The sequence below is a fragment of the Cricetulus griseus genome (assembly GCF_003668045.3).
Source record: "Cricetulus griseus strain 17A/GY chromosome 1 unlocalized genomic scaffold, alternate assembly CriGri-PICRH-1.0 chr1_1, whole genome shotgun sequence".
In the NCBI taxonomy this organism is placed as follows: Eukaryota; Metazoa; Chordata; class Mammalia; order Rodentia; family Cricetidae; genus Cricetulus; species Cricetulus griseus.
In genome coordinates, this window is record NW_023276807.1 from 221,960,436 (window position 1) to 221,988,221 (window position 27,786).

Consider the following 27,786-nt stretch of genomic DNA (forward strand, 5'->3'; position numbering starts at 1 on the left):
GGAGGGATATGTGGCCTCATCTTGGGGCAAGTTTAGAGATTGGTGAGATTTTTCTTCTGTATGGCAGGCCCACATTAGGGGCAAGCGGGGGTGGGGGGGTAGGGGAGTGGGGGTGGGTAGGAATGGCCATTAGAGAAGTGGGGGGGGGTCCTGGCCATCGGAGCCCTTCAGAGCAGGCCTGGCTGCTCACCTGCCTCAAGGGGTCAGGCCTGGTAACCAGAGTGATCTAGGGAGAGACCCTGGAGACTAGAGGTCTCCAGGGGTAGGGCTTACAACAGGAGTTTCTGAGCACATTGGCACCCAGAGTTGCCATGAATGGCCAACAGACACAGACACTGTCATGTGGTTCCAAAACCACCTGGGCTGCTAGTGTGTCTTGTAGAAAGTGCATAACTAGAGTCACATTTTGTTGAGTGTGAGTCTCCTAAACATGAATGGCCATTCCAGGACTGCTTTAGGAAGACGGACTCCCACTTGCTCTTGAGAAGCTGGTGCCTGCAAACTGCTTCTGCTTTCAGCTGGCATCTCCACCCTCATTGATATGATGGGAGTTTGAAAGTCTGAATACAAAATGGCCCCCAGGCTCATGGGGTGAGTGCTTGGTGCCTAGATGGTAGCACTGCTCGAAGTGGAGAAGCTTGAGCTGATGAGGTGGATCACTGGAGACTGCCTCCGATGCACAGGCCCCAGTCCCTTCCTGTCTGCACGAAGTGAGAACCACCTTTACCATCCTGCCACTAGCGATGGTGAGTTAATTAACCCTGTCTGGCCTTAGTTCCATCACTGTTACTAACAGCTGCTGCAATGCTCAGGAGGGGAGTCCCCAGCAGGCAGGTTTCTGTTGGAAGGCTGTGAAGGTAACTTACAGGGACACTGACCAACACAAAGTCTTGTTCTCTACCCTACATCGTATACTGAATTGTGTGAAACTCCGCCACATTTCAGGTTATAATTTTAATCACAGTCTCATGATTATATGGGGGTGAGGGAGTACTGTGGGTTGAATCCAGGACTTTACAGGACAGGCAAACACTTTCCCAGTGAGTTACATCTCTGGTTCCACAATCCATGTTTAAAGTGGGGCCAGCCCCAATCATATTACATATCAGTGGGTAGTGATCACCCAGTACCATATGGCTTGCTACCACTTGAATACAAAATTCCCAGCAGGCCAGCCTGGTCTACAAGAGCTAGTTCCAAGACAGCCTCCAAAGCCACAGAGAAACCCTGTCTCAAAAAACAAAAACAAACAAACAAACAAAATCCCAGCAGGAAGACTTGGACAACACTACTCCTTGAACAATCAGGTATTCTGGTCCTAGTGAGTTCTCCATGGGAAGAGTTTCGTGTAGAAATAGAAAAGCATTTCAGGCAACAAGAGTGATGTCAAAATGATACAACGAGAGGCAGGTTTTGTGAGAGCTTTAATGGCACAAAAATGTTTATAGCTACAAGTTACACGTGTTCTGTAAACTGTAAGGAATGACGCAAGTGCTGACAAGACAGACGAGGATGCTTATCACTCTGGCTCAGTTAATGCCAGAAGTTCCAACAACTGGTTCACTGTGAGATTCGTCTTGGGCCGAGTCTCCATTTCACTCTTTGCTGTCATCGAGTGACTCTGTTACGCTGTTCTCGGTGCTGCTTTCCTCTTGACTTACAAACATCTGAGCCAGTTTTCATCAAGCTTAAAATGAAGCCTGCTTTTCATTCCAAATTGTAAACAGGAATAAAGCTTTTTAAACATTATCTTAAATTTCAACTCTTGGTTGAATTCTGGTTTGCAATAGGACAATCTGTTTGCACTCAACAAGAATCTCTGTAGGAGCATAAACATCCTTTATGTCAGGGCTGCAAATCAACACCGCACAAGCTCACTGATAGACAGTTGTATTGTGACCATGTTCCATGATATTACTGATATTTCAAAAAAAGGCAAAACTAAATTTAGTTTTAATGTTGAAACAAAATCATAGAAGTGTCCCCACAGTTTGATGGCACTGCTGATAAACTGCTACTGAATTTATAAAGAAGGTGACGTCTGCCTGTGAGGTCACTTAATGAGCGATTGCTCTGCTTGATCACACACCAGCATTGTGAACTGTGCTGTAGTTTAGCCTCAGCAGCCTTGCCAATTTGATTCAGGCTTTTCAAAAACAAACAAATAGGCCATCAGATTTACTTTCTTCCTAAAGAAATTCAAATATAAACACTTGAAATAAATAGGTGAGAAGGCAAATCAAGCGTCACCAGGTTTAAAAGCAAGACAGGAAAAGGGCAAAAGACGCCCACAATCATTTAGACATTAAATGCCAGAAAGAAAATAGCTCACAAAAACTACTTTGGATATATTATCTTTCTTAAAGATAAACAGCTATGTTCTTGAAAAATGATAGAAATAAATGTCTTTCTATCCATGTTACTTTCCATTTCCATATAACACACCAATTTTATAACCCTTTATGTGAGAGAGGAGTTAGTTTCTACATGCTAGCAAACCTGGTTGCCATATTTATTCAAGTCAACCTGGTGCACCGTGCAGGTTGCTAGCTTTGAAATTCACAATGGTTCTGCAACTACAGCACAGTCTGTATCATAAACAGCAATTAATTATATATAAAACATAGAATCCTTCAGAGTCATGCTATGTTCTGAAATCCAACAAAGTCTACTTGAGATAATCTGCAATCCTGATGCTGTCTAACAATTTGGTCCTAAAGCTTCACATTTTAGAAACAGACAAAAGAAAGTCTGTCATTCAAAGAATTTTCTGACAGCACTGAAAAAACAACTATGTGAGAAAGTCACTAGGGCCTGGGAGATCCTAGGGACACACTGGGGACACACTCAGCCAAGTAAGGGACTAGAGAATGAATGGTATCTTCCAGAGCTTTGTCAACTGCTCCCACAACCCAGGTCTGCTTGTCGCAGTTGCACAGGTGCTTGGAATAACTCTGAAGTTATTCTTTAGAGTGTAAAGGCTTCAGGTGTAAGTAAAGCTTCCTAAAACAAGAAGCCTCTATTAACACCATGAATCAGACTCGTTCCAAGTCTCTTCTTAGAAAAAAAAAAAAAAAAAAAAAAGGAAGGAAGGAAGGAAACTAGAAAAACAAGTAAAGGAAGTCATGAGAAATTCCCATGCAGGTAACACATGAAAACACCAAATGCACAAAAAAATCTCAAAAGCAATTTCATGTATGTCTAGGCCTGAGGCATTCCTTAGAAATAAAGATTCTCTATCATAGAAAAGATAGCATTGCAACATACTAATGTTAAAATCTACCAGTATGTTCTAGTCTTCTATTTCCTATCTGTCACTCATACAGGCTGCCTCCTACAAATTGAAGGCGGAACAGGAGGCTTAGGAAAAGAGCGGCTCCAAAGCTGGTTTAAAGTAATTTTTATTGCCCAGGATATTTTTTTCCTTGTGTCTTGCTTTTTATTTATTTATTTTTTGGTTTTGTTTTCTTTTGTTTTTAGTAACTATAAATTCAAGCTTAGGTAAGCTTGTTTTTGTCCTGGAAAACAAAACAAAAAACTAAACAAAGCTTTTATAGTTTTGTTTGCAAACCTGACCTTATTTAGAAAGAGATGTAGTCGCATGGCTAGAATACAGCTTCTAGCATAAATGATGCAGGTGTGACTCTGTGGTACTATGAGGAGACCATGGCATTGGTGACAAGATTATAATCTGCTGGTGGCATTGCTGAAAAAAAGCCCTTGCAAATTTCTAAACGACAGGAAACTCTGTTAGGAATCTCTAAAGTGTCTCACAGGCCAAAGGGGACAAGGTTAGTAAATTGTCTCAGCAGAGTCTGAGTACAACACTGCATCTGAGAGTTACTGGAATTGGGTATGTAAAAATAGGGCTGTGGTTGGGAATCATGCTTACAATAGGTCTCAAATGCAAACTACAACACACCACTTCACAGGCCACGCGCATTTCCAGGGGCTTTTCATTTCCCTCAGTAGGTGCTGGCAGAAGGTGTGCTCAGTCGTTTTCCAATATAGATGCTGAAAGGAAGCAGAGCACACCATGTTTCATCTATTTCCACAATTACACCAGTCTGCTCCATAAGGGTGATCTCTATTGACAAGTTGGTAAACATTTTGTAAGCCTCAGTTCACAATTCCCACACACCCTGAGACACCCTCATCTTCTTCCTTGTATCTGCTAAACAAGCATGCTCTCACTGAGCTACAACCCACTGACTAGCTCAGGCCAGATGGTTTTATATGATTCTGTTTACTTAATTAAGTCAGGACTGGAAATCACAAGGGCACTGATGTTAAGACTAGGTCAAGCTAGGAAAGAGACTCCATCAAATCCGAAAACAGTCTTCCCCAGCCCCCAAGTGTTTGTTTGGATAAAATATTCTATTGCTATTTCAGATACAGAGAGATGGTCATAGAGCCAGTGCTTTTAAGATGGGACTTGACATGACTTTTCAACATCAGGTAATAAAACGACCCCTTCCACAGCAAAAGCAAAGAGTAACAAGGAAAACAAGAAACACATTCCTCAAGGCAATAATAGCAATTTTAATCCCCTTAAAAACATTCATCTATAGCAAGAGTTAAACTTAATTAAAGCAACAAAAAATAGCTTAAAGATACATGAAAGCAAGAAATACTGCAAGGCCCCCAAACCAAGCTTTTTAAGGTAAATGAACTGAACAGTTGGCAGATATTAAGAGTCTCCCAAGCTCCATGTGCTCCCACCCTGCTTCCTCCACAGGTGCCTCTCACTCCACGGTCTGTAAATACTGGTCCTGTCTTTACCAGCAGATCCTCCACCACGGAGACAGTGAAAGATGCACACATGCCCATGCTCCAGAGGAGGCATGCCCCTCTGCTATGCCTAACCACTCACAGCAAGATCAGGGATGATCCACTTCCATGCATCAGATACAGAAAACGACTCACTGGGCATGCTCAGAGTGCAGCAAGGCAGTCTTGAAAAATTAATTAAGCTAATGCTTACAAACTGAAATCTTTCAGAAGTGTGTTTTCTTAAATATTCAAATCAAGGGAGAAAGGCCATTAATTTAAAAGACATGCCACAAGTTAATTAATTAAGGTAAATATGAGGCTGGCTCTTGAATAAATACCACAAAGTAAAAAGAAAAAGCAGTACCTACAGCAGCCTACCAGTGTATTCAAGAATCATCCTCCACAATGGTGTGTTCTACTTTCTGGGGGGGAAACCGTTTTGCATTTACTCCTATATTTATATTTAATAACATAAATTACTCACAATTAGCTGAATTTTAAATAACTCAAAAAAGAAAGGTAAACAGAAGACTCCCTTGGGAAGTATTACCCAGGGAAGGACACCTTGCTGCCCATTACCATTGAAGTAGTGCACGTCATCAGGGTACTTACCCCAGCCCCAAAGCCAACACGTGAGAAAGGAAGAGAGATGGGATGAAGACCTTTAGGAACTCTGCAGAGAAAATGCCCCCTTTCTTCATGGCTCCACTCTTCCTCATGCTTAGAGACACAGCACGTTTAGGGTGTCTGAAATGGAACTCTCTGGGGAAGAAGTTCAGAGGCTGGTTTCAGAACACAGGTACTGCAGATCTCCTGGGACAACACCAGCCCCGCAGACGAGCACATAAAACACACCATCAAGACGCATTCAGGACTTACTTGGGTGGGATGTTTTCGGGTCTACTGGACCAGTCTGATACCCAGTCTGCACTTTTCTTCAAAGCCTCAACTTCTTTCTCTCCTTCTACAACTTCTTCTTCTGACTAAAAAGAATTCAAACAGCGAGAGGGGGAGGAACAAGAGAACAGAAAAGGAAGACCAATTTTTTAAATAGGAAATCAAGCTAAAAAGTCATCCATTAGTAATTTTTACATAGGAAACAACCTGTTTTCAGAAAGGGCTCAAAACTGAACTAAGAGCATCCCAGAAAGAACAAGTGAGCCTGATGGAGGCTGCACTGAAGGACAGACTGTAACCTGGGAAAAGCCCTCTTTAGGAATGTGATGTCACTCAAAAGGACCATGTTTCTTATTTCCTGAAAGAAGATTATTTTTTAAAGAGGAATTACTGAACATTTCTCAAGATTCTGAAACTGGGTTACTCAAGCTTTTTTGGGGGGGTGGGGGTAATCTATTTTGAAGTGAGCCAGAAGTTACCATCTATTGTAGTAAATAAATGAAAAATATTCTTTTTATTGCTAGTGATAATCTGAGCTTTAAGGCCAGAGGTTTTATTGTTATTGTTGGTTGGTTTGTTTTTGTTTTTTTTTGTTGTTGTTGTTTTTTTACATTTCCACAAGCTTTTTCTTATAGCCAGGCTGACCTAAAATTCACTATGTAGCCCAGGCTGGCCTTTGATCTCCCAAGTGCTGGGAGCTACCATGCTTGGCAAACTCTCTTTTAACAGATATAAAGGGGATGAGAAATCCCTAAAAATGACACATTCGTTGAATTTATTCAGTTTTAAAGAGTGTGAGGCTATGACTCCAAAGTCAAGTCTCAAAACTACTGAACACTCTGATTTTGACTAATGAAACCACCTGGCCCACTCACAGGTGCTTTCCCACAGTTCCAGCTCCTAGCAACTCAGCTGAGTTGGAGAGGGAGGTGAGCCTGGACTCTACACATAACACCCTTTACTACCAAATCCAGGCCTAAGCTCAGAGGATGTTTGAGTCCCTTTGTCAGCATGGCTGGCCCTTATCTAATTCTGCTGAAGTTGGCAAATTCCACGAACAGCACAATGAAGCATTTAGGATGGAGCTTTTTCCAGCAGGCACTGAGATTACTCAGAATCATGAGCTGGTTCTTTGGAGAAACCCTGAAGTAATCTCAGGCAGAAACAAATCAGGCACACGGCAAAAACTGAGCAGCCTGTGTGCACACCATTTCAGAGTCTTTGGCCTGCTATAGTCATTCCTTTGATTTTACTTTTGTATTGATATTTATTTATGAGGGGTGGTGCATGTGCTGGAGCACAGAGCAGAAGCTGCTTCTCTTCTACTACGTGTGTGCTGGTGCTCCAATGGAACTGAGGTGGTCAGGCCATCTCACTGGCCCTCTTGTTCTTTTGGTTTCAGCAATGCTAGAGACTTAAGCCTAGTGCCTCCAACATGCTAACAAGGAGTTTGCCTCAGTAACTACACTCCAGGCTTATAGCAGTTTTTTTCTGCTTAGTTCCTCCTTGGGCCTCCCAGGATTCTAACTCCTTGATGCTTTAGTGTAGGTTTTTTTAAACAAGTTCGTACTCTCATTTTCATAGAAAACAAAGTGAGATTTATGCTCTGAATTTTTCAAGATAAACTTACTATATAGCCTAGGCTGGCCTTCAGACCTCACGATTCTCAGCCCTGAATTCAAGAACTACAATATAGATCTTAAAGTCATGTTTGTCCCACTTAGAAGTTTTGCATCATCTTCCTGTAAGTAAAAAGTATGGCAAAAGGGCGCCTCATCCAACCACGTAGGACTCTGCTCTTTCCACGACCACCTCAAACAGTCCTGGGGGGGGGGGGTTGGTCTTTATCTCATATACATTTAATTCTCCATTCTCTGACCCACATCCAGTTCTCCTCAGGTCTCTAAACAGGGATATTAAACTGCATGTCTGAATCCATGTACAGATAAGTCAGTCTCATGACTCAAAAGTAGGCTATTTCCAAAGATGGCAACCTGGTGCTGGACCCATCCTAAAAACACAATGTCTGTGCGAGACTGAGTGTACATCTTGCTACACAATGGAGCCTCATGGGCCGTGCCTGCTTGGGAATGCCCACATTGGAGTTCTGTAGACCTGGGAGGTCATTTGTATGCCCAGTCTCCTGGGACTGACTCCCTTCAGAGGTTAGTTTCAGTGGAAGATTTGGATCACAGGCTTAGATTTGCTTTCAGTCCTGGCTCTAACACTGACTTGCTTTGTCATCTTAGGTGATAACCACATGAGGACAAAGTGTCTCTCTCCCCATTTCCCCAGTAGAATAACATTACCCCCACCACTGGACTGAGAAACTTAGCGCTGAGAACATATTGGTAAGCACTGGTGTCTTTTCTCACTTCTCTGGGTAAAGCAAGAACATGTCATCTCATTTATCCCTTGCAGGCACACATAAAGAAAAGGGACAGTCTTAGTCAACTGTTCTTAACTTTCTAACAAAAAATTTACCCACTTATGAACTATCACTTTCCTAATCCCTAGTAACTAATTTTACAATTACTTCTTCAATCTTAAAAATATAAACACTTGGGGCTGGAGAGATGGCTCAGAGGTTAAGAGCACCGACTGTCCTTCCAGAGGTCCTGAGTTCAATTCCCAGCAACCTCATGGTGGCTCACAACCATCCCTTATGAGATCTGGTGCCCTCTTCTGATGTGCAGATATACATGGAAGCAGAATATTGGATACATAATAAATAAAATCTTTAAAAAATATATAAACACTTTACATGCAATATAAAGCATCTACTAAGATATCTCCCTTCTTTTAAAATTCTTACTTCACAGAGCCAACATTGTCTTTATAGACATTATACTACCTTGCCAAAACCCATGCCTGCTTGTCCCAGCTGGCCAGCCCATCAGCATGGCTTATCCCCTGCTTAAGGTCAATCTCACTGACACCTGTCAGAATGTCACAAGCTCGCTCCCCTCTTTCTTTCTTTCTTTCTTTCTTTCTTTCTTTCTTTCTTTCTTTCTTTCTTCCTTCCTTCCCTCCCTCCTTCCCTCTCTGATTTCTTTCTAATTTTATGATGGCTGCATTCAGCCATAAGATTGAAGTTAAATTCAGTGACCACATGAGCCTGATCACATACCCATTTTTCTGAGTCAGGGCTGCACACATTCAGTGTTTCACTGAGCTAGAAGTGCCCATGGGGTTAGGGAGAGGACAGAGCTCCGAAAGCAAATGAGCTTAGGAAAGACTCAGCTTCAGCTGGTGTCTTTCTTTGGGCTTTGCACACCTTGACATGGCAACTCATGGGGCAAGGACACAGGACTGCCACTTATTTGATGGAGCTTCCCAACTGAGCAGTTCTCTTGAAGACACTTTTTGGAAAACGTCTAAACAAAAGCAATCAGACTGAAGGACATCTATAGCAGAGTATCAACGTTCTCCTCTCTTCTGTCCAGGGGATACCCTTTTTGCCATGAACTTCGTGTGCTTTTTCCACACCAGTTACAGCATCCTGCATATGGCCAAACCCACACACACACAATCCAGAGATTCAAACATTTCAGCCAATTACCAAGCCTCTTTACACAACGAAGTGCATCACAGAGTAAACTGGTGGTGCAAGTTTCAGCATGTGAGCAGCTAAAGTGAGCTTAAGTAGGCCAGTGTTGAGTGCATGAATTTTTCAGCTTCAGAAAATAGCAAAATGCAGCAGAGCAGTGAGGTGTGGAGAAGCTGTGCAGTCTTCTGGCAGAAGATTAGAACCATGGAACCAGGCACACAGCTCCAGCACAGGGGCCTGTGCTTATGCAGTGAGAGAACACCACAAATAAGATGTCTGCAGGCCTCACTTGGATATCTATCTACCAGTAACTTTCAAAGAGCTGGGCACAATAGAAAATGACAAGAAACAGGAATTCTTTCTTCAGTTTATTGTTTTTATGCTTGCTGTGGTATCAAGGACTAGTCTTAAACAACTGAGACTAGGCCCAACAGTCAATGTGACAGGTCTATGAGCTCACAAACGTGCAGTTTTCCCCCTGCACGCTGGGCTATAGGTACAAATCTTGTTGGAGAAACACTCCAATGGTAAGCTACTAACTCCAGAGGCTTCAGAATACAAACAGGCTTGGAGCCCAGCTCCATATTTCAGCCAACAACTATTAGATGTTTTCCAAATCAAAGTAAAACACACACCCACCTGAGAGCTATGGTCCCTGCTGGTGTGCATCTCAACATCAAACATGATCTGTCCATCTTCTTGTGGTGAAGGGCTAGGAGAGAGGAAACTTAGTCTTTAGTTTTTGTTTTTTACATTTATTTTTTTCTGGACATGTATGTTTCTGTGTATAACTGCAAAAATTTCCTGGTGCACATGTGAAGGTCAGTGGCCAACACTGGTAGTCTATTCTCCCCTTCCACCATGTGGACTCCTGAGATAGAACGCAGGTCATTAGGCTTGACAGCAATCACCTTTATCAACTGGGCCATCTAGCTAGCCTCATTCAGAAGGTTTTTTTTGTTTTGTTTTTATTTTTTAATTTATTTATTTTTTGGTTTTTTGAGACAGGGTTTCTCTGTGGCTTTGGAGGCTGTCCTGGAACTCGCTCTGTAGACCAGGCTGGCCTCAAACTCAAAGAGATCCGCCTGCCTTTGCCTCCCGAGTGCTGGGATTAATGGTGTGTACCACCAACACCCGGCTCATTCAGAAGTTTTAATTCTTGTTTTGTCATATCTTAATTAAGACTTTATTAAAAAACAGAAAATGAAAGTTACAGCAAGATAGCTTTGAAACAGGGGCAAGTCAGCAGGCGTTGGTGGCGCACGCCTTTAATCCCAGCACTCGGGAGGCAGAGGCAGACAGATCTCTGTGAGTTCGGGACCAGCCTGGTCTATAAGAGCTAGTTCCAGGACAGCCTCCAAAAGCCACAGAGAAACCCTGTCTCGAAAATCAAAACAAAACAAACAAACAAACAAAAGAAACAGGGGCAAGTCTATCTAACATTAAATAAGCAAATCATGTATGTTGAGAATAAGTGGCAAATGTAATCCATGGCAAATGTAATCTCACAGAGACCCCAGACTTTGTCAGTGAATGCCTTCATAATGACAAGCTACAATATACAGCCTGAAGATGTAGAAGCACTACACTTCCTTGTACTGCTGTCCAATGATGGTGAAATGATCTTCAAAATCCAAACAACCTGAGTCCTTTTGTAACAAGCCTCCAGACCTTAGCACAACTGATGTCATGCTGGAGGCACCATTGTGACCTTCAAATACAGCACACAGACCCCAACTCGTGCCAAAAAGGAGCAAAGACCTAATGCATCGAAAACCTAATCCCTAACTCCGGTATCCAAGAAAGTCCCTAGATGTACTAACCTTGCTTTTGGGTTCCTTTGGTTTCACTTCTTACTAACTGTTCTTGCAAACTGAAGTGTGCCAACCAGGATGTGGGTTTCGTGCATAAAAGATAAAGGGTGAGGCTCTGGGCTACATGGTCTAGGCTAGCTCTCTGTGCAGCCTCTGGCTGTCATTACAAATTTTCTATTTGGCTTTAAGAGGGTCTATGTGTGTTCTCTGATAGAATTACCTCACACTTTCTCTCAACACTGTTGTGCATACACAACGCCTCAACATTTCTCAGTCTCCTTAGAGCAGCGTTTCTCAAACTGTGGGTCGCCACCACTTTCACAGGGGTTGTATTAGCAAATATCCTGCATATCAAATATTTATATTACAATTTATAACAATAGCAAAACTATAGTTATGAAGTAGCAACAAAAATAATTTTATGGTTGGGGGTCACAACATGAGGAACTGTGTTAAACACAGCATTAGGAAGGTTGAGAACCACTAATTTACAGAATTCTGTGAACTATGAACTGCTTTTATGGTCCTGTCAAGATCTGTCCTTCTCACTGTCACCATCATGTGACACTACAGTTTTTTAGATTGGATTTTTTTTTTTTTAATTTTGGAGTTTTCATGATAAGGTTTCTAGGTATAACAACCCTGGCTTCCCTAGAACTCATTTGACAGACCAGGCTGGTCTTGAACTCACAGAGATCCGCCTGCCTCTGCCTCCCTAGTGCTGGGATTAAAGGCATGGGCCACCTGGACCACCTGACACTACAGCATTTTTTTTTCCTTTTTTTTTTTTATTTGAATTAGAAACAAGATTGTTTCACATGTCAATCCCAGTTCCCACTCCCCTCCCCTCCTCCCCTACCCCCTCCAACTAACACCCCACTTATCACACATCCTTTCTGCTCCCCAGGGAGGGTGAGGCCTTCCACAGGGGACCATAAGAGTCTATCATATATTTTGGGATAGGGCCTAGGCCCACCCCCATGTGTCTTGGCTCAGAGAGTATCCCTCTATGTGGATTGGGCTCCCAAGGTCCACACCTATGCTAGGGATAAGTACTGAACTACTACAGGAGGTCCGGTAGATTTCCGAGGTTTCTTCACTGAAACCCATGTTCCTGGGGTCTGAATCAGTCCCATGCTGGTATCCCAGCTATCAATCTGGGGACCAAGAGCTCCCCGATGTTCGGGTCAGCTGTTTCTGTGGTTTTTCACCAGCTTTGCCTGGACCCCTTTGCCCATCACGCATTCTTCTCTGCAACTGGATTCCAGTTCAGCTCAGTGATTAATTGTGGGTGTCTGCTTCTACTTCCATCAGCTGTTGGATGAGGGCTATCAGGTGGCATATAAGTCAGTCATCAATCTCATTATCAGGGGAGAGCATTTAAAGTAGCCTCTCCTCTGTTGCTTAGATTGTTAGCTGGTGTCATCTTTGTAGATCTCCACACATTTCCCTAGTGCCTGATTTCTCTGTAAACCTAAAGTGTTTCCCTCCATTATGGTATCTCCATTCTTGTTATCTTCTATTCTTCCCGACTCAACCTTTCTGCCCCCTCATGTCCTCTGCAACCCTCCTCCTCTTCTCTTCTTGACACTACAGCTTTTAAAGGCTACATAATACATGTGTTGGCTTGTTTCATGTCAGCTTGACACAACTAGAGCCATTTTCAAAGAGTGAATCTCAATTGAGAAAATGCCCTCACCAGACTAGTGAATTTCCTTGATTAATGATCAATGTGGGAGGGCCCAGCTCACTATGAGCAGTGCCACCCCTGGGCTGCTGGGTCCTGGGTGCTATAAGAAAGCAGGCTGAATAAGCCTGGAGGAGCGAGCCAGTAAGCAGCAACTTCTGACCTCTGCTTTGGTCCATGCCTTGAGTTCTTCCCCTAACTTCTCTAGACAGTTGACTGTAAGCTGTAAGATGAAACAAACCCATTTGTTCTCTGTTATGGTGCTAATCACAACATAGAAACCTTAAGACAGACTGAATGCAAAAGTACATGAGAATACAGATGTCTTGTTGAGTCAGAAATTAAAGAGGTCTGAAAAGTTGTAAAATAATTGCAATTATTCATAATATTTTTGGTGATGGAGATGGGCATGGTGACACACACCTTTAATCCCAGCATCTGGGAGACAGGTAGGTGGACCTCTGTGTGTTTGAGGCCAGCATGGTCTACATCAATGTTCTAGGATAGCCAATGTTACAAAGACTCCAACAATCTCAAACAAACAAAAAACCCAAAACAAAACATCAAAATTTTATTATAGGAAACAGTTACGTTTCATCATGAAAGAATTACATCTGGGTCACTAAGATGGCTCCATGGGTAAAAATGCTTACCTAACAGCCTGAGCTTGACTCCTAGACCTATGTAAAGGTATATAGAGAGAACCAAATTCAAGAAGTTTCCCTCTGACCTACTCACAACACACTGTGGCACATGTGCACAAAAAAGCACATGCATATAATCAAGTAGTTTTTTTTTTTTTTTTTTTTCAAAAGGAGTCTTAAATGGGACTAGAAAAAGGTTCACATCCAACAAGCATTATTTTAGGAGACTTTTATCTTGAACAAGCATGTCAGGCTTCAGAAGCTGCAGCACAGAAAGCACACAGAAGAAGGAATTCCTGTCTTTGTGCTGGTTATGGCATCAAGGGTTGCCCCATATACCTATGACCAGGGCCAACAGTCAACGTTGACAGGTTGATAAGCCCACAGAAGGGCTGTTTTCCCCCTGCACGCTGTGCTGCTGATAGCAATCTTGTTCTTCACCAGTAAGCTGTTCACACCTGATGATTCAGAATGCCATCAAGCTTGGAGCCTACCTCCTCACAGGCTCAACTAGGGAGTCTGTTAAACCACTGTGATATGCTTGTCCTGCACTGACAGCCAAATGAGGAGCTCTAGAGATAGGTCCACACTGAGCTTTTAGAAACTGCCTAGGATGGCAGGATAGAACAAAAGGCAAGGCATGCTGACACATCTTCCAACCACCACTGTGGTGTCTGTCCTAGTACTCAAAGATTGGTTCACCTACTGTTCTCTGGAGTGCTAGGATTAAAGATTTGTACCACCACACTTGGCATGGGATAACTTTTAAACAAAACATCTGTAGAACACGATAGCCCTGGTGGTATAGGCCTGAAATCCAGCTATTCTAGACTCTGGGACAGGGAATTTTCAAGTTCAAGGCTTGACCAGGCTACAGAGCCAAGTTTAAACCCAGCCCGTGCAACTCAGCAGGGCAGTTCCAAAACCAGTCAGCCACAGAGGGCTAGGCATGCAGCTCAGCAGAGCAGCTCTTACCCAGCAAGCTAGAAGCACTGGGTTTAGTCCTCAGCACCAAGATGAGAAAGTAGGGGGAAAGAGAAGACAGAAAGGAAAGGGAAGAGAAGAAAAAACATGATCAGCTGAGGTTAATAGCCAACAATCCTAGGAACCCCTCCATCGACAAGACACACTTCCTGAAAACTTCAAATACCAGTCAAATCACACATCTTGGAGGCACCTTTTCTGTTGCAGTGCAGTGCTATGCATGTCTGTGTACACGTACGTGTGTGTAGGTGCAAGTACATGTCCTTGTGGAAGCTGAAAGTGATTCTCATTACTTTCCTCTATTATTCTCCATCTTATTTTGTGAGGTAGTGTCTCTAATTGGACCTGGAACCCACTGCCTCTGGCCAGGGAGCCCCTTTATCATTCCTCTTCACATCCAGGAACCTCAACTAAGCTGACCCCAGGAAGAGGAATTCATAGTCCATCACACACATCACTGCCATCATAAGCTAAACAGGATTCCCAACAAGCAAGTGACTTCTTTGCACTCTGTGAACAACAGGCATGGGCACATGGTACCAGTGATCAGGCTCACATATGCACATGTACAAAAATAACCTACAGAGGACAGAAAACATCAGAAGCCCAAATAGAAAGCTCTGGAACTCCTTCAACAAGTTCCTGGATATAAAACTTTATTCTGGCCTGGCATGGTGGTACACACCTTTAATCCCAGCACTCAGTAAATAGAGACAAGCAGATCTCTGTGAGTTCAAGGGCAGCCTGGTCTACATAGAGTTCTAGGACAGCCAGGGCTACATAGAGACCTTGTCTTAAAAACAAACAAACAAACAAAAACACTGAAAGCCAGACAAGTGCTGCCTGGCTTTCAATTCTCCAGAATTGATGGCAACTGTTCAGAAAGAACCATGTGTTCATTTCTGCTTGTGACAGGAGACACAGCAACAAGGCAGAGATAACACCAAGGTGGCAGGGTGCTCACTGTGCCAAACAGCCAACAAACCTGTCCTCCAGCTGCCTTGGAGACAGAACTGCATCATAAAGCATGCAGGAAGGTCAAGTTTGGTTTAACTTCTTTCTGTTTTTCTCAAATATTAACCATGTGCATATGTGAGCCTGATCATTGATACCATGTGCCCATGTGCTATAGACAAATTTCCTCCTGCTGCTGCTTCCATTTTTAAATGTCCATCAACTTTTTCCTGTGCACACTTATCTCCAACATGGTGAATCATCGGTTAGCTGTAAATGAACCAGATCATCGCACCATTGAGTACTGTATGAGGCTAACACCCTGCAGGGAACTTCTCACCACTTTTGGAGATGGGTTGTCACTAAATATTGTTATGTAGCCCTGGCAGACCTTCAACTTGTGGCCATCCTCCTGCTCAGCCTCTTATGTCTTGCCTATATCCAGCTACAACTATTAATGTTATTTAATATCTAGTCTCTCTGGAAGGAAAAGAAAAATAAGCTTATATGAAAATTAACCATGTGTTTTCCTTTCCTTCCTACATCTTCCTGTATATTTTACTCCTTATCATAACAAGTTGTAAAGACTGGAATCAGCTTTCCAGAGGCAAAGAGCCATGCAGTGAGATGTAACATTTCCTCTGAAGGAATGCATGGGCTTCAGCACACAGACATGGCTGGGACCTCCATCAACATGCAGGTCCTGCCAGCAGAGCATTTACTGAGTGCCTCATGTGTGACAGCCTGTTACTGTGAAGGGTGCAAAAGGCCACATGGTCCCTGCCTCTGGCTGCCTAGAAAGGGAGACAGAGTTACTGTGACTCAACATGGTCCCCAAAACAAAGGAATACAGGAAACTTAGATTAACTCAGTAAGTTTACATTACTTTAGTTTTAAAACTGCCTTTAATCTGTGTGGGTAGCCAGCTGTACATATGGAGGCCAGAGGACAACTTGAGGAAGTCAGTTCTCTCCTTCCACCAAGTGGGACCCAGGATAAAATGCAGGTCAACCAAGCTCAGCAGCAAATGCGTTCATCAGCTTTACCAGCTTACCAGACTGCTACTCAATTTGAAATTTATACACATCTGAGACACAATCTCCCCATAAAGCACTGACTGGCTTGGAACTCAGATGTAGACCATGCTGGTCTCGAACTCACAGGCTGCCTCTGCCTCCCAAGTTCTGAGATTAAAGGTGTGCACCACCACTCCTAGCCTAGCTGTCTAGTTTAAAGGTGTGCTACAATAAATGTGGAGGCCCATTCTCTTAATGACTATTTAAGCAAATGAGCCTTCTCCTCATGAGAATTACCTTCATAACCACATAGGGCCTTCACATACCTGTCACAGTGAGAACTGCCTCTTGAGCTGCTCTGTCCTGACTCATGCTGTGCATCCAGAAGGATCTTCTCCATGTCTCCATTGTGGATTGAGGATGAGGAAGGCACATGCTCCAGCCCCCCATTCTTCCCGTTGCCATTATCATTGCCATTGCTGCTGTTCATGGGTAGCTCCACCCAGGAACCTGTTGGACGGGTCAGATAACAAGTCATAACCACAGTGGGGCTGAAATCCCTCCTATGCATACAGATGTCCATATGCTGAGTTCAGATAAGAATTCTGACTCGACTCTAACTAAAGCCAAAGTATTCCAAAGAAAGTAAACACACAAAGAGTCAGAATCCGTGTTGTTCTGTCCCAGAGGAACTCACACATTAAATCCACTTGGAAGGCAGAAATCTAAAACTAAAGACGTGCTTGCCAGCCACTTTTCTTTCTGGTTAAAACTAAATATATATCCAAACAATGCTTTTGTGAAAACTCAGGCTGTTCTTCAAAATTATGTCTCTTCCTTTACTACACAGGCTATTACCTCTAACATTTCAGTTACACACAAATGTACTTGCCATGGGTGCCACAGGATCTTTACCAAATTAAATCAACGCATGACTTAGCAACATCATCCAGTTCATCTTCACAGGATCACAGCTGTCTCCTAGCTAACACACACTGAAAAGATCCTGGAGTAGAAACCTGAGTGTAATTACAAATCTCTCAATCTGTTCCCAAACCCAGAGCATGTACTAAATGCACCTGGTCCTTAATAAACCAAATGAAATTAGAAACTGGGGTAGGGTGGGGAGCATCGAACCCGGTCCATCTCCCTTTGGTCCTGCCACACTCAAGTCTTTCTCTTCCACACTGAACGTAACTTACCAGGTTGTTCCTTCCCGCTTCTCTCCCAAGCCCTCCACTTTCTAGTGTTTTCATTAAGTCCTGAGTGTGTGGAGGAGGGAGAAGCTACTATAGATGGGCTACAGGCAGAGACGTTTGGGATAAATAGTTGAAGGGGGTGGGACCATAGGAAAAGGGGATGGGCCTTTGTAATCTGCATGTTCTTGAAAATTCTTATTGGCCCAATAGGCAGAATGATTAAAGTGCTTAAACCTTAACAGGAATCAGTAACAGCAGACAATTAATCAACTTCACAAAAAAGACATGCTATACATTCCCTGCTGCACAGTCCTTCAATTTAGGAAATGGTATCAACAGCAAGCAGAGTGCTCACACCTGCGCTCAGAAGTCTGAGGCAGGATCAAGAATGAGTCTGAGCCTGGCTTGGGCTACAGAATTAAAGCCCTTTCTCAAAAGAAAATGGAAAAACAAAATTCCCCCTCCCCCAAATCAAAACACTACAACCTCCAAAATGTAACCAAGCAGTCAGCAGGGCCACATCTCTAAATCCTTAGCAGATCCAGTCCCAATCACCAAAGAACACCCTAAACCCTAAAATGCTCTCCAAACGAGGCAATGATGCCAGGTGCAACAGGAGGGTGCACTCACCTGAGGGAGAAGCTCATCTGCCTAGGAATGGGACTCCAGCACTTAACCCCTTCTGTCCTCCATCTCACCAGTCAACAGAGCTGGGGACATGGGGGGGCCTACTTCCCAGAGCTGCCAAAACCAACCAGCAACACATTTGGCCAACAAACAGCAGATGCTCACTTACACACTAAGGAGTTTGTGTCTATTGCTAAAGAGTTAGCCTGTCCTCTCCATCAAAGGCAGCCCACCCCCAGCACTCCTGAAATCACCAATTAATTCCAAACAACACAGGCACACAACAAAACCTAGCCTCATTCTACACCTACGTGAAGATGGGCATGGATGAGAACACAGGAGGAGCAGATAAAACCAGTATCACTAAGAGAGATCTAGTTTAATTAAATATTCAGAGTGCCCGTGGAATAGATAGGAATATGCCAGAGCACATCTAAATTTAGAGCTCTGTAAAATATTCTAGAGGGAGGGACAGAGAGAATAAACAATCTTTCCACCATTCCCACTGCTTCTAGGGTTTTCAAACGTCTTTTAAAACTATTGGCATTGGTTCTTGTAGACAGCCCAGTATGCAAAATAAACAAAAGCAAAGGAAGCCCAGAGCTGTTCTGGCAGGAGCACTAAGGACCCAGGCCTCCAGACAGATCCCTAAGACAATCAACATGTGCTCAGAGAATCTAATCAAAGAATGGTACCCACAGAACCTGGGTTTCTGCTCTTCACTTTACTGAAGGACTTCCAAGCCACCATGCCAACTCTATTTTCTCCATTAAATATATACAGTCCTAACATTAGGAATTTGAGAAGACACACCTAGAAAAGCTTAAAAGTGACCATTGCTGTGCCTTCAACAGCCTGGAGCACACTGCCCCCATTCCCACCATAAGGCAGAATGTCTGGCATATACCAGAACCACAGTTAATAGCGCAGACTGAAGCCACTCTCCATGCTAACGCTTACAGTTTATACCCAGACAGGTGCCCTAACCTGTGTCTCAGTTTCCTCTGTAAACAGGGATAACAGCTGTTTATTTCAGAATTATTAGTATGGCATAAATAAAGCACACAGAAATTACAGAGAATTGCCACATACAGACCAGTCACTATTATAAGTATATTCTGTATGTCTTCAAAATCATTTGATTGTAAAATTATGTTCCTTGAACACAGAAATGTTAGTACACAAAACTAAAAATCAGGACTGGAGAGAATCCTCAGCAGTTAAAAGCACTGGTTGCTCTTGCAGAGGACCTGGGTTCAATTCCTAGCACCCACATGAGGCTCACAGCTATCTATAACTCCAGTTCCAGAAGATCCCCCTACCTCCTTTCTGGGATCCCTGGGCACCAGGAACAAGCAAGCAAAACACTCACACATAATTTTTTTAATCTTAGTACCTACTTTTGTTGTTTCTGTGCTACTGGGGACTGAGCACAGGTGCAACAGGCCTATTAAACAAGTGCTCTACCTCTGTATATAACCAGAACTTTGATTTTGATTTCCTGGGGACAGTCTCATGTAGCCTAGATATATGTCAGCATCTGACATTCTGTGTGCTGGGATCATAGAAATGCACACCACTACACCTGGCTCCCATTCTTACTTCCAGAGGAAACCACTTTAAGTGGTTTCACATGGAATTTCTACAAGTTTATTGCTTTTCTTATGAAATATCTTTTTTGGGGGCTGGAGAGATGGCTCAGCAGTTAAGAGCACTGGCTGTTCTTCGAGAGGTTCAATTCCCAGCACCCACATGACAGCTTATAGCTGGCTGCAACACCGGTTTCAGGGGATCTAACACCCTTACACAGACATACATGCAGGCAGACTACCAACCTACATAAAATAAAAAATAAAGAAAATTATTTCATTTACCTATTTATTTATAGTTTTTTGAGACAGGGTTTCTCTGTGTACCTCTGGCTGTCCTAGAACTCATTCCGTAGACCAGGCTGACCTCAAAAGGAAAAAAAAAATGTTTTTCGAGACAGTGTTCCTCTGTGTAATGGTACTGGATGTCCTAGAACTTGCTTTGTAGACCAGGCTGGTCTCGAACTCACAGAGATCTGCCTGCCTCTGCCTCCCCAGTACTGGGATTAAATAAGTGTGCCACTACTGCCTGGCTGAAAAATATTTATTTTTATTTTTTAAATAAACAAAGGAATTGTATTACATGTATGGTTCTTTAAGTCATGGTCTCAACCTGAGGGTCATGACCCCATTAGGGCCACATATCAGATACCCTGCATATCAGGTATTTACATTATGATTCATAACAGTAGCAAAATTACAGTTATGATGTATCAAGGAAGTAATTTTATGGCGGGGGTCACCATAACATAAGAAACTGTGTTAAAGAGTGGCAGCATGAGGAAGGCTGAGATATGCCTTTTCAGTGTTAGTACGTGCATTCCTTTGAAGACCCTGACTCTCATTTTTACAATTTCATGTGTATGGGTGTTTGGCTGGCATGATGTCTGTATACCATATGGATGACCGGTGTCTATGAAGGCCAGAAGAGGGTGTCAGATCACCTGGAACAGGAGTTAAAAGTTATGAGCCACCATGTGGGTGCTAGGAATCAAACCTGAGACCTCTTAAGACCTCTTAAGACCTCTTAAGACTCCAGCTACCTCGAAATCTCACTTTTTATAAAGACACAGCACACTTTAACCATTATCCAATGACAATTGGATAGCAATTACCCAGAAGACTATATTCCCAATATTTTATTACACCGAGGGCTTCAGTAAACATTCTGAAGGGTTATCTGGCTACGTGTAACAAAAACCTTTAAAAGTTATCCTTAACTCAGCAACTGTCTTTCAGAGATAACCTAAGTTTGTGTACCTGTGTATCTGTGTGACTGCATGTGTGTATGGAGGTCAGAGGTCACCCTTAGGTAGTTCCTCAAGGACCATCCTTCTTGTTTTCTGAGACAGCATCTCTCATTGGCCTTGAAGAAAAGTTGATAATTAGATGATGGCCACTAGCCAGCGAGCCCCAGGGATCTACCCATCTCTGCCTCCCCAGTGCCAGGATACCCAGTGTGGACCGTTGTGCCTGGCTTAACAGAGGTTCTGGAGAACTCAAATCCTCATGCTTGCAAGCACTTTAATGATGGAGCTATCTCCCTGACCCCAGAAATATTCTCTATGGAAGCATACAGTGCCACAGGGAAAACCAGGTACACCTTCTTTACAAGGAAACCTGTTAGACAGGTGTGGTAGCTCACACCTGTAATCTTGGCTGTGGGAGTCTGAGGCAGGAGGGTTGCTACAAACTCAAGGCCATCCTGGGCTGCACAATGAGACCATGTCTTAAAGCAAAGCTAAATAATCTGGTGTTGATAACAGAAATGGAAACTTTTAAAATATTAACTTCATTTTCTGAGTAAGACACACAAAAAGAAAACAGGTGGGGAGGGGGACTTGTTTCTTCTGTTACCGTCTTTCACAAGCCTAGGCTACCCTGGACCTCACTCATTATGCCATCTAGGTTACCTTAGAGTGTGATCTTGCCTCAGCTTTCCAGCGCTAGGATTTTGTCTTAACAGACAAGACACATGCCTTCTCTCTCCACCTAAGTTGCTCATGTACAGTCTCTGGTCCTCTTAATGTGCTAACTGCCAATGCTCACAAAGTTCCCTCTTAGGTGGAAAGGAAACAAGGCAAAGATTTCATGTAATCCAAGAAATACATGGAGGAAACCACCTCCAAGTCAGTTCTCTTCCTAACAAGCAAACTTGAAAGAGCCAGCTAAAGCTATTATTGTCAAAGGACTGTTTACATGCTGGAAGTTGTCCCTTTGTGTTAGTTGGTACAACGCCATGGTGACTTATTTTTTAGCTGAAGTCTTCTGAAATGGCAGGAGTGGGAATACAAGTTCTTGCCAGTAACTGATCACATTACTCTTGCAGCTTGCAGACCCTAAGCTTCCACCAACAATTAAATCCTCTTACATATCAGAGGAAACATTTCTTTCTTTCTCCCAACTGTTCACAACTTCCCATCCTCATAGCCTTTCTGTCTGCTTGTTTCAGGTACTGGATGCTGGGACCCCAGATAACCCTGCAACAGTCCCTTGCACTCCTCTGCACAGTGGGCACAACACACTGGTGACCGTCGAGGCAGTGGCATCTCATGTGCCATAGTCTGAACCACTTACCAGGGGACAGCAAGCACTGCCTGTAAAGAGTTGTCAAAAGGAAAGGCAGTAACTCCAATTACACAAGAGCTTCGATACTCTGATCTTCCTTATGCCAATTGTGCAGTTTCCTATGTGTCTTACTCATCTCTTCAGAAACTTAAAAGTTTTCTTAATTATAAAAGTAACAACTGGAAACATCATTTTAATTTTGGGAGAAGTTTGGGTATTTGTCCTCCAATTTGTAATAAAACTGAACAGTTCCTCTATAGTGGTAAACAACAGAATCAGAGAAAGGTTTCACTGTTTCAAATACATCAATAATTTGGGCTGGAAAGATGGCTCAGCTGTTAAGAGAGCACACACTGCTTGCTCTTCACAGAGGACCAGGGTTGGATTCCTGGTCCCCACATCTGCTTGTATTCCAGCTCTCAAGGACTTAATGCCCTCTTCTGGACTCTATGGGTATCTGCACTCAAGTGAGAGATACATAGGTATATAATTTAAAATAATCTTTAAGAAATTTAAAAAAAAAAAAGCTGGGCGTGGGTGGCACACGCCTTTAATGGGAGGCAGAGGCAAGCAGATCTCTGTGAGTTCAAGGCCAACCTGGTCTCTAGATCGAGTGCCAGGATAGGCTCCAAAGCTACAAAGAGAAACCCTATCTCCAAAAAAAAAAAAAAAAAGAAAAAGAAAAGAAAAAAAGAAATTTCAAAAAATTGCTATTAAAACTCTGCTGTGGAGCTGGAGAGATGGCTCAACAGTTAAGAGCAGTGTCTGCTCTTCCAGAGGATCTCAACCACATCTAACTTCAGTTCCAGAGGAATTGATGCCCTTTCCCCGCCCTGGTAGGCACCAGCAAGAACACGGTGAGTATAAATGCATGCAGGCACACCCATACAAAACCTCCTCTGCCATGATTCTTGAACTAAAGATAAAAATCTCAAGCCAGAGATAATCTGCATTCATTTCAGCTTCTGTTTTCCACAGCTGTGGAACTGCAGCCAGCAAAGTACTTGGACTTATCAGGAATTCAGATAGTATTAAATTCCTGAATAAACTGTTTTGCTCAGCACCTTAAAAAAAAAAATCACTTGGAGGAATCAATACTGCTTGTTTTGTTCAACTCGGGGCTGTATGATGAGCTTTACAAAGCAAACAAAGAGGCAAGGCCAGTAGTTAAACCTGGCATCATCTAACAGCTTTTCGTTGACTTTTAAAAGGGCAGCCTAGCCCAAGTCCAAGGCTTTCTATCTAGCTGACTTTCCAAACTAACATCTGGTATCACATGTAGGCTGGGGGTTCGTTTGCTCCTGTAAGAGCCACTAAAAATGAAGCAGAAGCTGACTGGCCTATGACAAACACATCAAAGCTCTGTCAGACTTTGGGATAAACAATCACATAGAGCTCAACCCTTTTTGGTTCTGTTGTTAATAAAGCCTTAAGGAAAGTAAAAATCCCTTTGTATTCTGTGAAACCACATACCCACACTGACCAAACACTTAAGTATTAAGAAGACACCGAGCACAACTGACTCAGAAGGGACCAGGCAGAAGGCACACATGTAAATAAGCACGCACACCCCAAGACAAGACTCCTGAAAGCACCGTGGGAACTCAAATCACAAGCACCACTTCTAGGAAGAACACAACAGGTATCTCTTTTGTCTCATCATTTCTAAAAATGTATGCTAAGGACAGATAGAAAATTTTAAATTTAATATTACGTGATAGGAGTAACATTTAAGGACACACTGACTAAATCTTTTTAAAAACCAGCATTTAGAGATGTGTCTTATCAAAAGATGGGGCAGGGGCAGAGCATCTTCAAATACCTGAATTCTTTTTATTTACTGATTTTTTGGTTTTGTTTTGAAACAGTCTTACTCTGGGGCCCAGGCTGGCCTCTACTCCACACTGCTGGAATGACAGGTATGCGCCACCACAATGAGGTAAAATACCCAAATGGTCTTCTCATCCTGTAGGCTCAGCAACAGCTCTTCGTCAAACTATCTGGCCACGCCTGAAGCACCCCCTCTTATGAAAGACACCGCCTGACCTTTAAACATCCAAATGGCTTTTAAAGAACTTTGCCTTGCCATATGCCAACTACCCCCACTGCCTCTTTCATAAGACACGAAGTACAGAAAGGTTGGGCAAGAAGGTCGGTTGATCTCACAACAACAGGGGACACTCTGAGGACAAGACGTCTGTTAGAAGTGCACTCCATTTGATTGCAACTCCATCCTGACCATCAACTTTCAAGTGCCAGTGCTTGTGTCCTAGGTCTGTTGTGTTGTTCACTGTATTTCCCAAAGTCCACTGCCCAGATTGATGATGGGTGTGATCTGAGGGGACCGGCTGGCCACTCAATCCATGTCACACAAGAAACAGCACTTGAAAAGCCCTGAGCACGGTGGCCTATGACTGTCATCCCAGAACTTGGGAGGTTGAAGGCAGGAGGGTCAGTTCATCATCAGCTACACAGCGAGTTCGAGGCCAGCCTTGGCTACATGAGACTGTCTCAAAAAAGAAAAGGTACTAAAATAAAATAATTCCAGGTTAACAACAACGATTAAAAAAAACTCACTTAAGGAACTTGGGAAATTCTCAGGAAAAAAAAAAAAAAGGTAAATGACAGGGGCGGTACAAGCACCCTGCACAAAACTCCGCTGACCCCTGGACTGGCATGTGGTATAGGGCGAGCCCCGCACACCTGCGCTGCCGCACGTCCACCCGCCACGCCCGGCGGGCCGCGTCCATCTCCCGGCGTCCCCGCCGCACGTTCCCGGCCCCGCTCCGCCCGTCAGCCCCAGCCGCCCCCAGCTGCGCGCGCCGCCCGCTTCCGACGCCCGCCGCGACCCTAAGCCTCGGCGCCGGGAGCGCAGGCCGCGAGCCAGCGCCGAGCGCCTGCTCCTGACGGGAACGCGCCGCTGTCAGTCACACGCGCAGCCTCGGTCCCGACCAATGGGCTGCCGTCTGCTCCCGCCCCCCCGCGCGGCGGCGGCGGCGGCGGCCGAACGGCTCCTCCTCCCCCATCCCTCCGCCGAGCCCGGCGGCCCCGCGCTCACTGTTGAGGCCGGCGGGCGGCGGCAGGGGCTGCTCCCCTTCCTCGCAGTTGTTGTTGTTGTTGTGCAGGGGTGGCGGCGGCTCAACTAAGTGAGACATGGTCGGGAGACTGGGAGCGGCGCGGCCGCAGCACGACAGTATCCGGCTCTCGGGCAGCAACACAACAAGTCGAGTCCCCCCGCCCCCTTTTCTGCGTCTGCGCAGTCCCTCCCCGCGTGACATCAGGACCCTCCCAGACCACGTGATGACAACACTGGTGGCAGGGGGCGGGGTCTGAGCGGGGAGGGGGCGTGTCCGGGACGGCCTGGGGCGGGGCATTAGAGGGCTGTTCGGGACGTGCGGGTGCCTGAGTAGTGCTGACGCGGCGGGCGGCGGGCGGGCGCTGGGAACGAATTCCTGAGAGTCAGTCGCACTAGCCACAAGGGTTGAGCTAGGCAGTTGGCCTTGTGTCTGGTCCAGGGAGGAGAGTGCAGCCCGGAAGCGCCGGGCGTGAATGGAGTCCCTCCCACGCCTGCAGCGGACACGTAAGAACTCAACCTTGGCTTTAAAGAAGCAGAAAACCCCAGTTCCTTCCCTTGGTGAAACATCCGTCCGTGCCTCCCACAGGACACCGTGTGAGGTACCTTGGAGCTAATCACCCGCCTGGAATTTCTGAAATTTTAATTGCAAAGGTAACATGCAATCCTAGTGAAGAATCTATAATGGCTGGGCGTGGCGCACACCTGTCAAGCCAGCCCTCGCGCAAGCTGAGGCAGGAGGATAGCGAGTTCCCTGCAGCCTAGGCTACAGCGCAAGCCCTTTTGCCTTCAAACACAAAGTAAAAAGCAACAACAACAAAAACCAGATCTACCCAAACCCTGACGCTTACCAATCTCTGGAAATGATCTAACTCTTGTATGCTCCTGACTGTTCCTAAATACTCCTACATCCTATCTTTGCCAAATTTCCCTGACCTGGTTTTTTGTATAGGAAGTTTTCTCAATACGGTACTTGTCTTTTAACTTTGTTTCTGTTTGCAAAGTTGAAAATTTTCATGTAATTGTGAAACAAAACCAAACAAACTATGATCTGGGAATATCCACACTTCTAGGACCAGCCAGTGAGCTAGCTCAGCTTGCTGTGCAAACCTAATGACAGAGTTGGTTTCTCAGAACTCAGGTTAGATGAAAAGCTAACTCCACAAAGTTGTCCTCTGACCTCCACATATGAACCGTGGCCTGTGCCCTCCCCTATAAACCATACACACGTACACAATAATCTAAGATTTTTTTTTTTTTTTGGTTTTTTGAGACAGGGTTTCTCTGTGGCTTTGGAGGCTGTCCTGGAACTAGCTTTTGTAGACCAGGCTGGTCTCGAACTCACAGAGATCCACCTGCCACTGCCTCCCGAGTGCTGGGATTAAATGCGTGTGCCACCAACGCCCAGGTCTAAGATTTATTTTTAATTACACATGTTTGCCTTTAGAGGCCAGAGGTAACAGATCGCGCTAGTGCTGAACTTTCTAGAAGTTGTGAGCCACCCAACCTGGGTGCTGAAAATCAAACTCCGGTCCTCTACAAGACCAGCACATGCTATATACTGCTCAACCATCTCTCCTGTCCTATTAATAATTTTTTAAGGATTATGAATTTATTGTAAAACTCTAATTCTCTTAGGTTTTGTTTTACATTAGATGCTCCTTTAATTCCCCTGAAATTAACTTTTCATTTTGTAAACTGTCTTTGATTCTTCCCAACTTTATAGCCAACTGACCCAATGATAAATATCTACGGATATTTCGTTTACTGACCTCTTTGAGGGAGGGGCTCACCTTGTCACTTTGTAACCCACTCTAGTCTAGAACTCACTGTGAAGTTCAGTCTGATCTCCAGCCTTGAGACTCTCCCTCAGCCGAACTACAGGTGTGAGCCACCATGCCTGGCTGATATGTAGCCTCTTTTTTGTTGTTGTTGTTGTTTGTCTTTGGGTTTTTGTTTTTTGTTTTTGTTTTTCAAGACAGGCTTCTCTGTATAGCCTGGGCTGCCCTGGAACTTGACCAGGCTGGCATCAAATTCAAAGATCTGCCGACCTCTGTCTCCCAAGTGTTGGGATTGAAAGTGTGTTACCACTGTAGAGCTAATACACCATCTCTTAATGAATGCACACAACTTCCCCTCATATTTCCCAGTATTTGTTAATTTTTCAAAGAACTCTACCGATCTAGCTATATCTCCAGCCCCATTTTTATTTTTAGGTACTTCTCTTTGAAGATTTGTTTTTAGCCAGGCATGGTGGTGCATGCCTATAATCCTACCAGAAGCTATCTTGGACTACAGAGCCAGTTCCAGGACAACAGGACTACACAGAGAAACCCTGTCTCAAAACAGCAAAAATGAGCAAAAAAAAAATATTTTTTAAATTATTAAATTATTTACATGTGTGGCTGTGT

At 44.0% G+C, this 27,786-nt stretch overlaps 1 protein-coding gene across 2 annotated transcripts; it reads right to left on the reverse strand.

The window, feature by feature from the left end:
• Positions 1-1,406: 1,406 nt before the first annotated feature.
• Bnip3l (BCL2 interacting protein 3 like) lies at positions 1,407-25,553 on the reverse strand. 2 transcript variants are annotated; one of them, XM_027390273.2, is made up of 6 exons: positions 25,361-25,553; positions 16,646-16,829; positions 9,860-9,932; positions 5,653-5,756; positions 5,386-5,535; positions 1,407-4,014 (listed from the first exon to the last, which is right to left on the reverse strand). In XM_027390273.2, exons 1-6 carry the CDS (start codon positions 25,455-25,457, stop codon positions 3,966-3,968), a joined length of 657 nt encoding a protein of 218 aa, XP_027246074.1. In that variant the 5' UTR covers positions 25,458-25,553; the 3' UTR covers positions 1,407-3,965. The 2 variants fall into 2 exon arrangements, with proteins under 2 accessions (XP_027246074.1, XP_035308304.1); XM_035452413.1 differs by lacking the exon at positions 25,361-25,553 and adding an exon at positions 25,006-25,029.
• Positions 25,554-27,786: the final 2,233 nt, after the last annotated feature.